General features: G+C 41.8%; 1 protein-coding gene and 1 long non-coding RNA gene across 2 annotated transcripts in view; both read right to left on the bottom strand.

Moving 5' to 3' along the window:
• The window catches only part of LOC146523315 (mitogen-activated protein kinase kinase kinase 11), a 55,044-nt gene extending 40,985 nt beyond the window's left edge, over positions 1–14,059 (bottom strand). The window contains exon 1 of the mRNA XM_085143704.1: positions 12,063–14,059. Coding sequence (XP_084999830.1) covers positions 12,063–12,819 — 757 coding nt within the window. The 5' untranslated portion in view covers positions 12,820–14,059. The remainder of the gene's footprint in view (positions 1–12,062) is intronic.
• Positions 1–15,028, bottom strand: part of LOC146523309 (uncharacterized) — a 431,764-nt gene that overhangs the window by 340,352 nt on the left and 76,384 nt on the right. The gene's annotated exons all lie outside the window — the stretch shown is intronic.

Below are 15,028 nucleotides of genomic sequence, written 5' to 3' on the forward strand. Positions count from 1 at the left end.
ACTGCGACAATAAGAGCTATAGCATAGTGTTGTTCATCCCATCTTCCTATTTTGCAGATAGAGATAGTATAGCGCAGCTAAAAACTCCAAAATTAAAGCAAGCTAGGTCATTTTAGAGCTTTTGCAAAGATTGGCGGTCAGATGACAGACTGTTGGGCTGAAGTGTTGAAGGCTCAAATGTTTTCAGAAGTTAACCCAGTGTTCCTGCCAAGTCCAGTGACCTGGTGTATTACAATACTTGTAACAAATTCTTCAGTGCAATAGTCACTCACCATTAGGAATGGGTTACATAGCCTCAAAATTATTTGATGATATGAATTTGCAACAATATTTCTCATGATATAATAATCTGAAGTGTGACTCAACATTGTAGAGCATAGTAATATATCAAGCATCACAATATAAGTCAATGGTAAGCACAAAGTAGTCTAGGCAGTTTTTTCCTGGAAATATTAAGCAACTGTTTCACACTTACCAATATCTGAAGAGACCTTGTAAGAGCGCATCGGATGTTAACACAGGGCTCTCAGACATTCCTGGGCTTGACTTGTTTTTGCACACATTAAAGGGATGATATTTTATATCTTGTACTAAAATGGTACTAAACAGGCCTTCTGATCACAGGAACAGGGAGTGCTCTGCATAGTGCCTCACAACAGCACTATAGCAGACTGATACTGCTATACTAATTGAGTGCAATGTTGAATTCCATCATGCTGGTCAAAGACAACACAGGTAACGATATTTTAAGTGGAAACCCTGCAACTAATAAGAATTGTTTAGAACTGCAAGCCTAGATTAAAAAAAGCAAACAACATTTATGTATTATTATAAATTTAATGTTTCAATTCCTTAATTTATTTTATCATATAAACATATTTTAACCCATGTATTCTGTTTCTCTTTCACAAACATATCTTATGATCTGTGAGGTGAGAAAGAGGACAAGCTGAAACTATATTTCAGACTGGAGAAGGGGAAAAAACAACAACAGATTTCAGTCTGGCTGAGTGCTGGAAACCTCTCTACTTCCTGTGTGTTCTGACCTTCCAGTATCTGCTTTTATTTTCTTTCTGTTTTTTCCTCTTCCTCCCCTGCAGTTCTGTTGTTTGGCGCCCCTCACTCATCCTGCTCGGACTACACACACAGAGACATAATTCTGCAGCCTTCATGACTAAGCGTGGGCGTGCAGTCATTGTGTGGGCCTGTCTCGCTTTGCACCTACAGTACATAGTGCATAATGCATGTGAATACAGAGGTTATATGGTGCAGATATATACAGTAACAACTAAATACGAAATGCCAAAACAATGTATCGAGCAGCATTTTAATTGAGACACCTAAAACTATCTGCATACTAATTTCATATGCTACCATTCAGACGACCACACTGACTGTATACAAATCATAACCTGAATATTCTGACTGCAGCTATTTATGTGCACAAAATTTATACATAAAATACTAAAAGGAGTCAAAATAGTTAGTAAAAAGGTTTTAATGGCAGTTAAAACTGAAGGGCTAAGAAGAACAAAAGAAAACATACTTAATAACTAATAACTCACACAGAACACTTAATTTTAAGAGGTATTTGAAATAGAACTCAGGATGTGGTTATCCTAGCTTAGCACAATTCTACATCCGTCAAAGTAACAATAAGATATTAGTGGAAGTCAGCAGTGCTAGTACTTTGCTTTTGTCAGAACAAGGCTAGCTGTTTTAATCAATCTCCTGACTCGAGGCCTTTCTCACTCACCATGTGTAAACAGACCTCTCTGCACTGAATCATACTTGTCATTAATCTCTGGCTCACTTCCACAGCATGTCTTTTATCATGTCTTCCTTCTCTCTCCCCAACCGGTCGCAGCAGATGGCCGCCCCTCACTGAGCCTGGTTCTGCCGGAGGTTAAAGGTCCTGTTAAAGGGCGTTTTTCCTTCCCACTGTTGCCAAAATTCTTGTTCAAAGGGGGTCATATGATTGTTGGGTTTTTCTCTGTATGTATTATTGTAGGGTCTGCCTTACAATATAAAGTGCCTTGAGGCAACTGTGGTTGTGATTTGGTGTTGTATAAATAAATACATTGAAATAAATTTAAATTGAAGTTAATGGATAGAATGGACATTGATAAAAATCTTCTGTTGTTACATAAAAGGCTCAATACTCCCCAAATAATAAGAGCCTACTTGTGGTGGTCATTTTGAGCTGCAGATCTTCGTGACCCTCTTTTTGCCCGTCATCAGAACAGAATAGCGCCTTAAGTCTTTCAAAATATTTTTCAATATTTATTTGGATGTACCATCAAAGTTAAGGAATAAAAGTTATTGTTATCTACTTTTACAGGAAATTAGCAGTAATTAATTGTTCAAACCCTGTCAACCTAACATGTGCTTTGTGAGGTTATGTGACCAGATATGTATCAGAGACTGACAGCACAGTGTTAAGAACTGAGACATCTAAGATAATGTGACTGCATCACTTTTGGTACAGTTTCATCAGCTGTCAGCGCTAACCATCTGTGAACTCACAATTGACTCTATTCAAAGATTTGACAATTTCTAGTGCGCAACTGCAGTCTACAGATTTCTACAGAGTGCCATGTCACATTCTCATATAGTCTCTCTGGTGTGTGTCAGGGGAAATGAAAAAAAAGAGCAGACAAGTGGTTGTTTTAAACAGTAAAGAAAATGGAAAATGTATAAGTGGCAGTGTGTTGTTTTTTTGTTGCGGCCCACATATGGTAAACAGTGGCCTGGTCGTCAGATATATTTAGGAGTCCGTTAATATACCTGGGCGCCCTGCCCAAGTAAAGTCTGAGTCTGGGAAACACTGTGCCCCAACATGGCATGAATTTATTTTCAATCTCATCTGGAGGACAATAAAATGGTCAAAATTCAACCTGGAAATGATCAGTTTCTGGAAGCTTTGATCTAAAAAATATTCGTATTTGCTCTGGCTTGAAAAAAGGAAATTCAGCTCAAGTCTGTCCACACATGTATGAGTCTCCAGATCCAATCTGCTCTTCATTATAAGCCTCACTAGATTGAGCAAGGCTGTTATTTCTAACAACAGCACAGGAAAACAAAGCAGTCAGGTAGCTGCCTAAACTGCACATCGGGTTAGCCTAGCAAACTCCCCTCTGCCTTATCGCCCACTGACACACACTCTGAGCCAGCAGCAACACAGCTGAGCTCTACCCCTGGTGACCCCCGCGCTGTTCCCAGTCAGGACGCCCCAGGCGTCCCTCGGATATGCCAGTCAGCAATTGGCACTGAAGAGGCAGCCACGTTTATGGATCCTTCAAAACGAGGCTCACTTCTGAGGTTACTCTGTCTGCTGAATAAAAACAGTTAGCATGTGCTAAATTTTCTCTTCTTGGTAAGGCAGTTAAGAAGGTTGAGTGCTAGACTCTGCAAGTAATTAAGTAAAGTTTAAAAACAGACACTGTGCAACTTACTTCACGCTATGTATTTTAATACTGAAATATACTGAAACTAAGCTGATGTGACAGCTTTGCTAAGCATCACAGATAACACACACATTTCTCATTTTTACTTTTAGATGATTAAGGTTCATTGCCATTTCTATGCATTTCCCGCAGACTTTGAGAAATTAGATTTATTCTTTTCCCCTGTGTTTTTATACATATACATAAAACGCTATAAATCAAATCTATTTCTGTCAAGCTTAAGGGTTCTTTCCTGAGATAAACAGGCAATAAACACATTCTGTACATATCCTCAGTACAAATTCAATAAAACCTTCAAATGTAAACAAAGAAGAACACAAACAAAACTGAAGTATTCACTGAAATGTGCTCCACTTATGCTCCAAGGGAGGGAACAAAGAAAGAAAGCACAAGAAGTGTCATACTGCTTCAATAAAGTGTGCAGTGGGCTCATACATGGATCAGACTTGCAAATTCTCAACGGATCCCGTTTCAATTGTCTTTCTACTCACCGTGCAGAGCCAGGAAAAAACAACTAGGAAAAACAGATGTGGCCAATGAGGGTCAATTATAATAATCAGCTGCTTAAGTCCAAAATATTTGGCTGTGGTTACTGGTATCGTTACTTGTCATAGTATTAAAGGTAACTGTGTGACCTTTTTGACTGACATTTGTACTGACACAGGGCATTCTGGGTATGTAGGTAGTGTTTGGCTAGGCCAGGGGTGGGCAACTCCAGGCCTCGAGGGCCGGTGTCCTGCAGGTTTTAGATGTGTCCTTGATCCAACACAGCTGATTTAAATGGCTAAATTAGCTCCTCAAAATGTCCTGAAGTTCTCCAATTGAATTCAATTCAATTCAATTTTATTTATATAGCGCCAAATCACAACAAAAGTCGCCTCAAGGCGCTTCATAGATACAGAGAAAAACCCAACAATCATATGACCCCCTATGAGCAAGCACTTTGGCGACAGTGGGAAGGAAAAACTCCCTTTTAACAGGAAGAAACCTCCGGCAGAACCAGGCTCAGGGAGGGGCGGCCATCTGCTGCGACCGGTTGGGGTGAGAGAAGGCCTGGTAACGAACGAATCATTTGATTCAGGTGTGTTGACCCAAGGTGAGATTTAAAACCTGCAGGACACTGGCCCTCGAGGCCTGGAAATGCCCACCCCTGGGCTAGGCCTTCCTAAGAAGTGTACCTGTCCATGATGTTTGTGCTTCAGTACTGCTGAGAGAAGTTCTAGTATTTTATTCATCTGTGAATTAGTGCATATCGGCAGGTGGATAATCTGCACATGAAGAATCAAGTTTTTGGATGCAGGTTGTACACATCATTTTATAATACTTGGTGCCCCAGTCACGTATGTAAATACGGTCGTTTCTAGCTCCAAAAAACCAACATGGTACCAACCAAAGGACTAACATCAAAAGGTACAATTAGCCATTTTTGAGTTTGTTGGAATGTCTTCCAACAAATTGATGCATTTTTCTAAACTGAGAATAGTAGCGGGTGTTGCTTTTCAAAGCTAACATGTTTCAACGCCATCTTGAATACAGTGGCCAAGATGGACATCATCATTCTACCTAATCGCATTTCACGTGTGTAGCTAAAGACCAAACACATAAGTAGTATGCCAAAAGCAGAGGAGAAGAGAATTCACAGGTTGTGTCTGCAATGACAAAAACAGCAGAAAACTTTGGGATATCCTCAACAACTCACCTCAGTATCATTGTCATCAAGCAGAAGTGCGTTTCAATGATTCATCAGGCCTGGACACCTGGCACAGCTGAGGTAAACAGCGGACTGACAGCCAACGCTCGCTACAGATGAATGGTGGCCAGAGTTGCTTGTCCTACAATGGCCATCCTAGCTAGGATCATGCACTTGGATCTGAAGGGATTTTTTATTTTTTTTAAAAACCCTGACGTCTAGCAGTGAGACTTTACAAACTTCAACTTTAAGACTTTAAAGTGAGAAATCTAGACAAAATCAGATAAATGTCTTTTGAGTGACAAAGTCCATTCATCTGATAGTGTCAGAAATTTTTCTAGCTTTTCTCCATCATCTCTTTCTCACTAGACCGTAAAACACAAACAACACCTCTGTAAATAACATGCGGTAAATATGTGGTCAACACTTACTGCACTCTCACACATCCAAAAGAAGCCAGTCCCAGTCTGCTTCCCTGACCGACCAATCAGAAAATCTAAAGTCATACCACTGCCACACCGGAGTGTACCGAGGGAAGCATCAAATTATAGCATGCTATCAACATCACTGAGTAACTAGTTTGTGCAAAATTAGCAATACATGGTGGAGATTTGGAATTTAATCAATTATTGATTTTACTGAACTGCAGGTTAAAGTTAAATCTAGTGACAGGCCACCACCAACGGTTGGAAAAAAAAATGTAGAGGCTTTGTACCATCATGTTGGACACTGAACATTTGATCTAGTTTTAAATACTAAGGAAGACTGAATGCTAAAAAGCACTAATGAGTAGCTAGCAAGTAATGTAAAACCGGTACGACGTACGTTACAGGTATTTAAGGTACCTAGAAGTGAAAGTGAAACTTCAAACAAGTCCTGATTGTGTTCGACATAAATGCTTCTTTTTTTAATGAGAGCGTGCTGTGTGTCAGTAAACTAGGGCATGGGTTAGATACAGGCATGTGCAAGTGCTGCATGATTCGGTATGACACAGCTTTGTGTGAAATTTAATCGAAATGTAATCTAATTTAATTTAAAAAATGTATGATGTAACAAAGAAGATATATTTGGTCTTCTCTGCGTGTAATTTTAAGATGTGGTAATATTTGAACATGAGGATTGTAAGACTGTAAAACATGTAACTGTATCTGCAATTTTGCGAGTGACAAAGTATTTTTGGAAAACAGGATGCTGGTACCACTTGTGATCTGCATGCAAGTAGCGTGCATCAAGTGCTTTAGAGAAACGGGCAACAGCTCAGAAAGAGGCTCTTAGGAGCTCCAGCATCTTTCTGAGAGGATTGCCAAACATGAAAGCAGCAGGAATCACCTGGAAAAAGCACAAAATTTAGGCTCGCTTGGCAGCGAAATTATAGTGAGATTGCTCTGCATTTCAAACAGGGAACTGAGCAGCTAAAGGCAGCAAGACAAGGTGAGCAGGTAGGTGCTCAATGGGATTATCAGCCTAAATTAAAACTGTGTGAAACTGTCCTGCCGTTTTTTCCCCATTGAACATGTAGCCTCTCTGTTCACACATGCCCTACACCATGTGTGGCTCAGCTCAGCTGTGTGTAGTCGAGCAGTGATGTAGAGTGTGAGATGAAAAGGGGATTTGTGCAACAATTTAAGTAACATTTATGACAGATCAACATCAAGTCAAGCTGCTACTAATTACTGATTTCAACAGAAGACAACATAAATGTTTTTGCACCCACAGGAAACCCACGAGGCACAGCAAGGACATGCCAGTGTCACACAGAGGCTGCAAAGTGACAGTGCAAACCACTGCACCTCAGATTCCTCTGTGGTTTCACCAAGAGTCGAAGATTCAAAAGTATTCACTTATCTGTAGTACAGGGGTTGGCACTTAAAGCAGGGCAGGGCCTTGTTTGTGGAGCTGGGTGTGTATATGCACTCCTGCATCTCTTTTGCTTTTACATTGCTGTTAAATAACATTAATAAAACTTTGCACTACTAATGTGTTATATGGTGGATTTGTAGTCAAAAGATGTCAATCGCATTTAAGCATAATTATCTGAAGATCCACTAGCTAAGAGACCGCTTATAGTCTGTCAAAACTAGATTCTGAAAAATGCATTTAACATTTTTACATTACGTTGCAAAAGTTGTTCAGACCGACGTCAAGAAGGGATTTCCCCATTGAAATTAGTCCGTAGAAATATAACACTGATTAACAGTTTCCTCTGCCTCAGGTTTGTTATTGGACAGTGAGATTTGTGCATACATGAGCTGTCTCAGTTTCTTGAGTCATAAACAATGTTACTGAAGCCTCGCACACAGATTGCACTGAATGTGTGCAGGCACGTTCCTGTCTTTGTCTCTAACATTAACCTAATTTGATAAGCAAAAGCCCTGATGTGTTAAAGTGTCACATGGCAAGATGTTACTTTTTTCTCAAGACCACATTTTCCCTTCTTCTACAGCTTGCCTTGGCAGCGAGTCCTAAAATTGATCCATTAGGAGGCTATTATGCTTTATCAAGGGATAGGTTTCAAGCTCTGTTTGCTCTGACTGACAGGTTTGCTGGAAGTAGCTTGCTCGTTCCACCTACTGCTCCACTCCGCTGACCTTGACACAAATTAGGATTGTCTGGCACTCGGTACAGCCAAGAGGGCATCTGTGACTATAGTCTCATGAGCTGAAGTCAACAAGAAATTAAATAGCTCCACGAAATTAGTATAAATTCCTCCCACATTCCCAATAGTGAAGTGACGAGCATGCATTTAGCTAAAAAAATATTTGACCGGCAAGTTTTTTTTCTTCTTTTTTTTTAAAAAAAAAACAACAAAAACACAGGTGCATGTTTGGACTTTATCGCGTGCTCTCATTCCCTCCTCTAAAAATTATCTGCACCATCAGGAAAGCAGACTAAAAAGTCTAAATGGCCCTCATATGCCCTGCAGCCACAAAGAGGAACGGTGATGTGTAAATGCAGTGCTAACAGGAGTGCATTTCACTACATGCATGTAAACGAGATACACCCAGCTACCCACCCACGCTCACACACACACACAGAGGATGTTTTGAGTGTGCTGCAGTGTGGGCACCGGGGGCTCTGAATGAAAAACATGCTGGTAGAGGACATGTATCAGATGTTTGTCCACTTGTGGAAAAAAAAACATGTTGATCAAAGATCCAACTGTGGCTTCTTCCTGAAAACGGGGACTGTGAGTTCTAGCACAGCAAATGATTAGCTTGACACTTTCCTCACCGACTCAACTAAAGCCTCTGCAGTTTGATGGTGCGTGGTGACTCTTTGGCATATCAGTCCACGGGTGACACTTTGAATGAGCTTCTTGAAAGCCAACAGATTGAGTTTTACTGTAGATGAAGAAAATATGTTGTTGCTTTGAAATTTTAATCACAGAAATGTTGAATCGAATCAATATTTTTCATAGAATCGGAAAAAAAAGTTCTATGTGCAGCGTAAAGGATGTCACTCGTAATGATGAGCCCACACCCACACATTTTCGGTTAGCCATCATCCACTCTGTTCCACAAGGGTGTAGTCGTGTGGTGCCATGTTAACACTCATAACATGGTTAAGGTCCGTCTGCTGTCTCTTCTTGATTTGGTTATTATAAATACTGATAAATCAGGAAATAGCCAATATTATCCCATAATATCAACCTGCCAATAACTCGATGGGGCTCTAACTCAACCGTCTAGTAAAACCGAAAACATGCAATAAAAGCTGCAGTGATATGAGAGGCATTGCCAACAGGGAAATAAACCCTGAAGTAAACCTTTTCCAAACGGATAATCTGATAAACTGAGACTTAAACGGGACAAAAGTGTCATCTGCTGTACCGAGAATTGCAAAAATTACGAAACCCTGACACACTCAAGAATTAACATATTTTTTTACAGGGTATTTTCTTCCTTTTTTCAAGAGAAACGGGGAGCAGGAGAGCTAACTGTACTGTTTCCCAAAGGTAAACGTTAAAAACCAAAAGTACCAGGGGCAAATGCATGAATTTTATTGAGTCATCACCCTGTTTTCCTCTGGGAAAAAAAGGTTATGACAAAAGTTACACCTCTGACTGTTTTCTTACCAGTGGTTTTATAACGGGGTAGGTTGCGGTAATGTATCATTGAGTTGTTGGAGGTTAAATAGGCAGGCGTTTTTCAAGACAAAGCTTAGAGAAGAATGAATAGAGGTCTTAAATTTCTCCTATTCTGTGTTCACATGTACAGGCTGGCAGCCGGGGAACAACAAACACAAACATAAACTTATGGTTCTAATTAGAGATCATGTTAGCAGTGGAAATGCGGAATAAGGAACCCACCATTTAGCAGCTAAAACGACAAATCCTGGCATTAACTAAGTTATTAAGCTGCTTAATGTGCGACTAAGTGACCGATCCAAGCCGCAAGCAGATGTTTTTGGTAGCTTAAGCAGACAATGAAGGTGTGAGACAGAGACAGGTGCTTGTTTGTAGATAAGCAGCATGGATTAGCTATAGAGCAGTGTCTGCGGCTTTGAACCACTGTGCTGGTTATTAGCCAGTGATTGCTAAAGATGTCGGTGTTTTCATAAAGACTTGTATACAAAGCCCTTAAACCTAACCACAAGACGCTAAAACACCAAAGTGCAGAAGGTGTGAAAACTCTTCGGACGTGCAGACGCCAGAGTGAGAGACAGAAGATGCTGCTCCACTCTCTGGTCCCCACTTGCATTCAGTGGAATTCCAGTTATGGCCTCGGGCTCTGAGCCAAGCGCCCCACCATGAACTCTGATGCTTCTGTTAAATCAGCACCTTCCGCCCTACAATTCACAACAGCAATACAAGCTGCTGTGTAGAAGCCCTGCAGAGAAAACAACTATTCGGATTAATAATCCATCACTGTAACAAATGTTAACCATTAACAATATTAAACCTCCCCCCCTTTACCATGACCGTGACATCCTCGTACAATGAGTTACCCTTTCCTCAGCCCACCTCAGCCTCAATTCTTTCCTGCGTTCGGTCACTTACAGCGACATTTAGAAGCAGGCTTTTTGCCTCCTCGCTGACAGATTCCTCCCTGTTTGACTGCAGAGCGCTGGCGCAAAATGGCAGCTATAGAAAGAAGAACTTGCACCACTATTCTGAGGAACTGACACTACAATCTGAGACCAACTGTGGATGATTTAGTACATGCTGTACCTTCAAAGTAACCGCCCCCATTAAGATTTTTGGTTTATTTAACCGGCGCTCTTTTGTCCGGATGTTTTTGCACCTGTCCGTTAAACCTGTCAAAGTGGCGCTTCCAGCCGGGCACATTACTGTCGAACTGAAAGAATGTCTTTTTCGAATGACCCCACCTCCCTCTCTCTCCCCACAACAGGATATTGCTCAGCGGCACGACAGGAATAAGGTCGTACGGAGACATGTAGAGGCAGGCCACAGACAAAGATTCAGTGAAGAATTAAAAAACAAGAGGCAGGAGAGAGATAGGATCTCTCGGGCACACAGAGAGGGATTGTGTTCGCTCTGGCCTGTCTCCTATACAAACACTACATTAAAATAACTCCTCTGTTTTTTGTTTTTTCTGTGCGTGTTACAGCAGATGCACTTCCAGCTGGGAAATAACCTGACAAGGCAGATGATACGCAATGGGTGAGGGTGAGGCCATTTCTGTGGAGCACTGATGATACCGACAGAAACAAAAGGCACGATGGAAATATTGATATCTTAGGATGTGCTGAGTCCACTGCTATCAGCAAACCTTGAATCAAGAATATTGCCCTTTGGATGCTCCCATCCAAGGCCACACCCTAAAATAAGTGTTGCTAGGTGATCTTTTTCTCTCGGCGTAGTTTGGTGATCGGGATCTCTAACAACACAAAGGATGAGCAGAGGAAGGGGTTTTCTTTTTAAGCCACAGCAGAGTTGATGGGGATTATATGCTGCGTCACAGGAATGATAATAACAGAGAGCAAGCTGCTGCACAAATTCAGCTGGCTCTCTGTTTGGGTTAAAGCTGCCCTTAGATGCTGAGAAAAGAGCTTCTTATTCTACAGAAAAAAGGGAGGGAGACAGAAAGCTTTATCAGTGATACATCTCCCTGCATTGTTGCTTTAATTACAAGGTCCAACGCCTACGTGTCTGCCACGAGGCCCCGAAAACACTGACGCAAGACCTTTGATGCAAGAAGAGGACAGCATTAAAGTCCAAAGTGTGAAATATAACGGTGCCGAGAAGTAAAACTCGTCCACTGCATTCTTTCACTGGAAAAACTTGGTATTCTTGTCCTATGAGCAGTATGCAAACACACACAAGCAGGCACACAAAGATGACAGACAAAAGTAAATTGACCCATGCAGTGAAGGGACCAGGAGGTATCCTGTGAGGGAATTTTGCTGGCAAGGTTCGGGTGCACATCCCCCACAAATCAATACAAAGTTGTAATGAGAGCGCCACACCAAACTAAATATAGGAGAATGTTTTGGAAGAGTGGTGTGTTCAATCCATTCAGTGGAGCGCTGCAGACTGCTTTGGCACACACTGGCCCTGCATTGCCCTAAGACACTTTATGTTAGTTTTTCCTGGTATGCATCAGCCGCCTATAGGTCTGGCCTACCTTATATAGCCCAGGAGTCACATTAAAGCCTAGATAAATCTGATCTTCTTATCAATAATGATACAGAATCAGAATGAGAGACGGACTAATCTGGCAATGTGAATGATAGCTTAAAAGGCCCTCTTTGTTCTAGAAAGGCTTTGTAAACACTGAGAGATTCCTTTAGGAGCTTTACAGTACAGCCATGTTCATTAGAGCCATGAGGCTTTCCTTAGTAGAAAGCCCTGTAATTATATCCAAACCTTCGATTTTGTTGAACTAACCCCAACCGACAGACTGAAGCTATGCTGATCTGCGCTGCGGGCTTGAAGGACTTACTGTTGTTGGACTTGAGATCCCGGTGGATGACAGGGACGATGGCTTCACTGTGCAGATACAACATCCCTCTGGCTATCTGCACAGCCCAGTTGACCAGGACGTGCGGCGGTATTCGACGGCCTGCCAGAGCACGGCTCAGCGGCCCACCTGAGGCGTACTCCATGATGAGGCACAGGTTGGGCTCCTGCAGGCACACGCCCTGCAGGGCGATGATGTTGGGGTGGGTGAGCATGGAGAACAGACGGGCCTCCTGCCTCACGTTCTGCGCTGTCACACTGATGTCCTCGTCCGGGTCTTGGCGGGCGGCCTTCACCGCCACCAGCTCTCCTCTCCATGTACCACGATACACTTTTCCAAATCCCCCGACCCCGATGACCTCCTCCAGGCTCAACTCCCGGAAATCTACCTCTTCAGGTTCAAACTCACCCACCACAGCCGGTGCAAGCTCATCCACCACGGCACTGCCCGGAAGTTTTCCATATCCACTCGGCTTGAAGGAGCCGTAGTTGGATGGGAAGATACCCACCTTGTTGTTGACCTTTCCCGCCCACCAGCCCTCATCCCCTGATATCTCCGAGTCCAGAGAGAGGACTTCCACCAGATCACCTTTACGTAAGGTGAGCTCATCTTTACAGGATGCCTCATAGTCAAATAAGGCTGTCCACACAGGGTTGGTGAAGTTCCCTTTTTGCGATTGTTCCAAATTTTTCCAGTTGGACAGCGGGCCACGGCTGAATATATTCTTCAGTGGCTCCATGGAGCCTCAAGCAGATGTTTTGACTGGATCTGATTTAGCACCCCAAGGGTTTGAAAATAAAGTACAAAGGAGTACTTTATTGCGCCTCGCTCCCTTTCCTGTCTTTCTTGTTGGCTCATCAGGGACTAATGAAATGTGTTCAAAAGTTGGACCAACAAGTGGGCTAGAGGAGAGCAGTCAAAGACAACAGAAGCACAAGTGTCTTTTATTCATCATCGCATTAAACTCGTCTCTCCATCGGATGAATCACTAGAGATTGCTTTTGTTTGATTAAGGCTAAGTGTTTCAAAGCTCAGAAAGACAGCACTGAAATTCTCTCTGTTCAAGTGATGTGGTGTGTGGTTTCCCAACACATGGTTTAAGCACAATATCATTTCACCGGCCTGTATTCAAGGGCCTCTCGAATCACCTCATTATGGCTAATTTAGCTCTTCTTCCCCTTCATTCAAAACTGCCACCTGTTGAGTCCTGACTTTGTTTTTTTTAGAGAGGGAAAGTGTAAGAAGACGAATGAAAACTACTCTTACTGCGAAACACTCCCAGGTACTGCTATTGCAACTGGTAATAAAGGTTCCCACCACACTTAACTGTCCATTTTGAGTTTTTATGTATTTTTAGCCATTAAGTGCAGTGGCCACCACAAGCAGGAAGCGCTGAAAAGCGGAGAAGAATAGCAGGAAAGGAGCATTCAGTCCAGCCAACCAGTGTTTTACGACAAGTTTCAGCGCTGTCCAGTTCGCATTAAGCCCAAAACTCCAATAACGGCGTCTCACCGCAACTTTGCGGTACTTCCGCAGGAAATCCCGCATCCCATTGCGCCAAAGTATCCATGCTCACGGTCTTATGGGAAGCACACGAAAAGCCAGCCTTTACCATAACATAAAGCAAACTTGGGGACCGCCGACTTTGTAACAGGAAGAGCTCTCCAAACCTGCTCGGCTCTACTTTCCTCAGAGAAATGCAGTAAAAACAAATCCCGTTAGTTCCTGGTGGGAGTTCAGCGCGTGGCCTGGTCCGGCTCGAGTCCCCCGTTCTTACAGTCGGTATCCAAAGAGCGGAACAACTCCATCATAACTTCATATCACACTTGTCTTCCTCACGCAGAGTTCACTCGCCAGGTTGTCGAACCACTTCTACGTCTGCGCTTACGGTCAGTGGAGAGGGTGGGGTTTCAAAACTTTTTTTCTCTCCCAACAGGAAAAGAGTCAGATGACAGAGCGTCGTCAAGTTACGCGAAGCGGCGTAACGCGTTGTCTTGAAACTTTCAAAATAAAACTTGTGGGCGCCTTTACATGGTTGCTTTATAACTCAGTTACTTAGAAGTTGGAAGTGTTTAGCTGCCCAGCTATGGAGCACAATACGCTATAATACTAACTTATATCTACATTTACTGTTACTAGAACTACCACTACTACTATTATTATTGTTGTTGTTAATAATCTTGCTTTCCAATGCAATGAAAACCCTATACGAAGCCCTGTGTAATGTGATTTCAAGTATCACCCCAATCAAGTCAGTCTATATTATATCCCTAATAAAAGTACCCATTTCTGAACAGAATACTATTTTGCAGCAGTAACCTGAGGTAAGAAATGGTTATTATGACATGTGAGTAAAGGTAAAAGAATAAAGTTAAAGTGGTTTAGTTTGTAGTTCTGATACTTTTATTTTAAAAGACTTCCGCAGTTCCGGTGTTTCGAAGTTAGCTAACGTCTTGTTAGCTAACTTCACCAAATTAAACAGCTACTTACAAAACAACAACAAAGAGGAAGTTTTTGCCTTCGCATACATGTTTTTAAATCTAGTCCCATTAAAATGAGGTTTGACGAAATGACAATAATAGTCATTTAATGATGTGATTCTGAGATACTGGGTAGAAGAGACACATCTATTAACCGCAGATGTTGTCTTGATCTTGCGGGACAGTTTAATCTGACTTTCATTTTGAAACAACCTGGGGAAAAATAAACTCATAAATGCTGCAGTATAGTTATAAGTATGGTAGAAATTTTGGTAATCCTGGCGATGAGCCAATGGAAGTCCATTAGTGCCAAATAAAGGTTATAATTTATGCAGTGAAAAGTTCAAATTGTGAGAACTACTTAAATATAGCATTTCATAATTTGGCTTTTTTAACATAACATTTTGGATTTTTATTTTTTTAAATATATTTTATAATTTAATTCAATATTACATGGAACATTATCTA

This window comes from Neolamprologus multifasciatus, chromosome 3, assembly GCF_963576455.1.
Source record: "Neolamprologus multifasciatus chromosome 3, fNeoMul1.2, whole genome shotgun sequence".
In the NCBI taxonomy this organism is placed as follows: Eukaryota; Metazoa; Chordata; class Actinopteri; order Cichliformes; family Cichlidae; genus Neolamprologus; species Neolamprologus multifasciatus.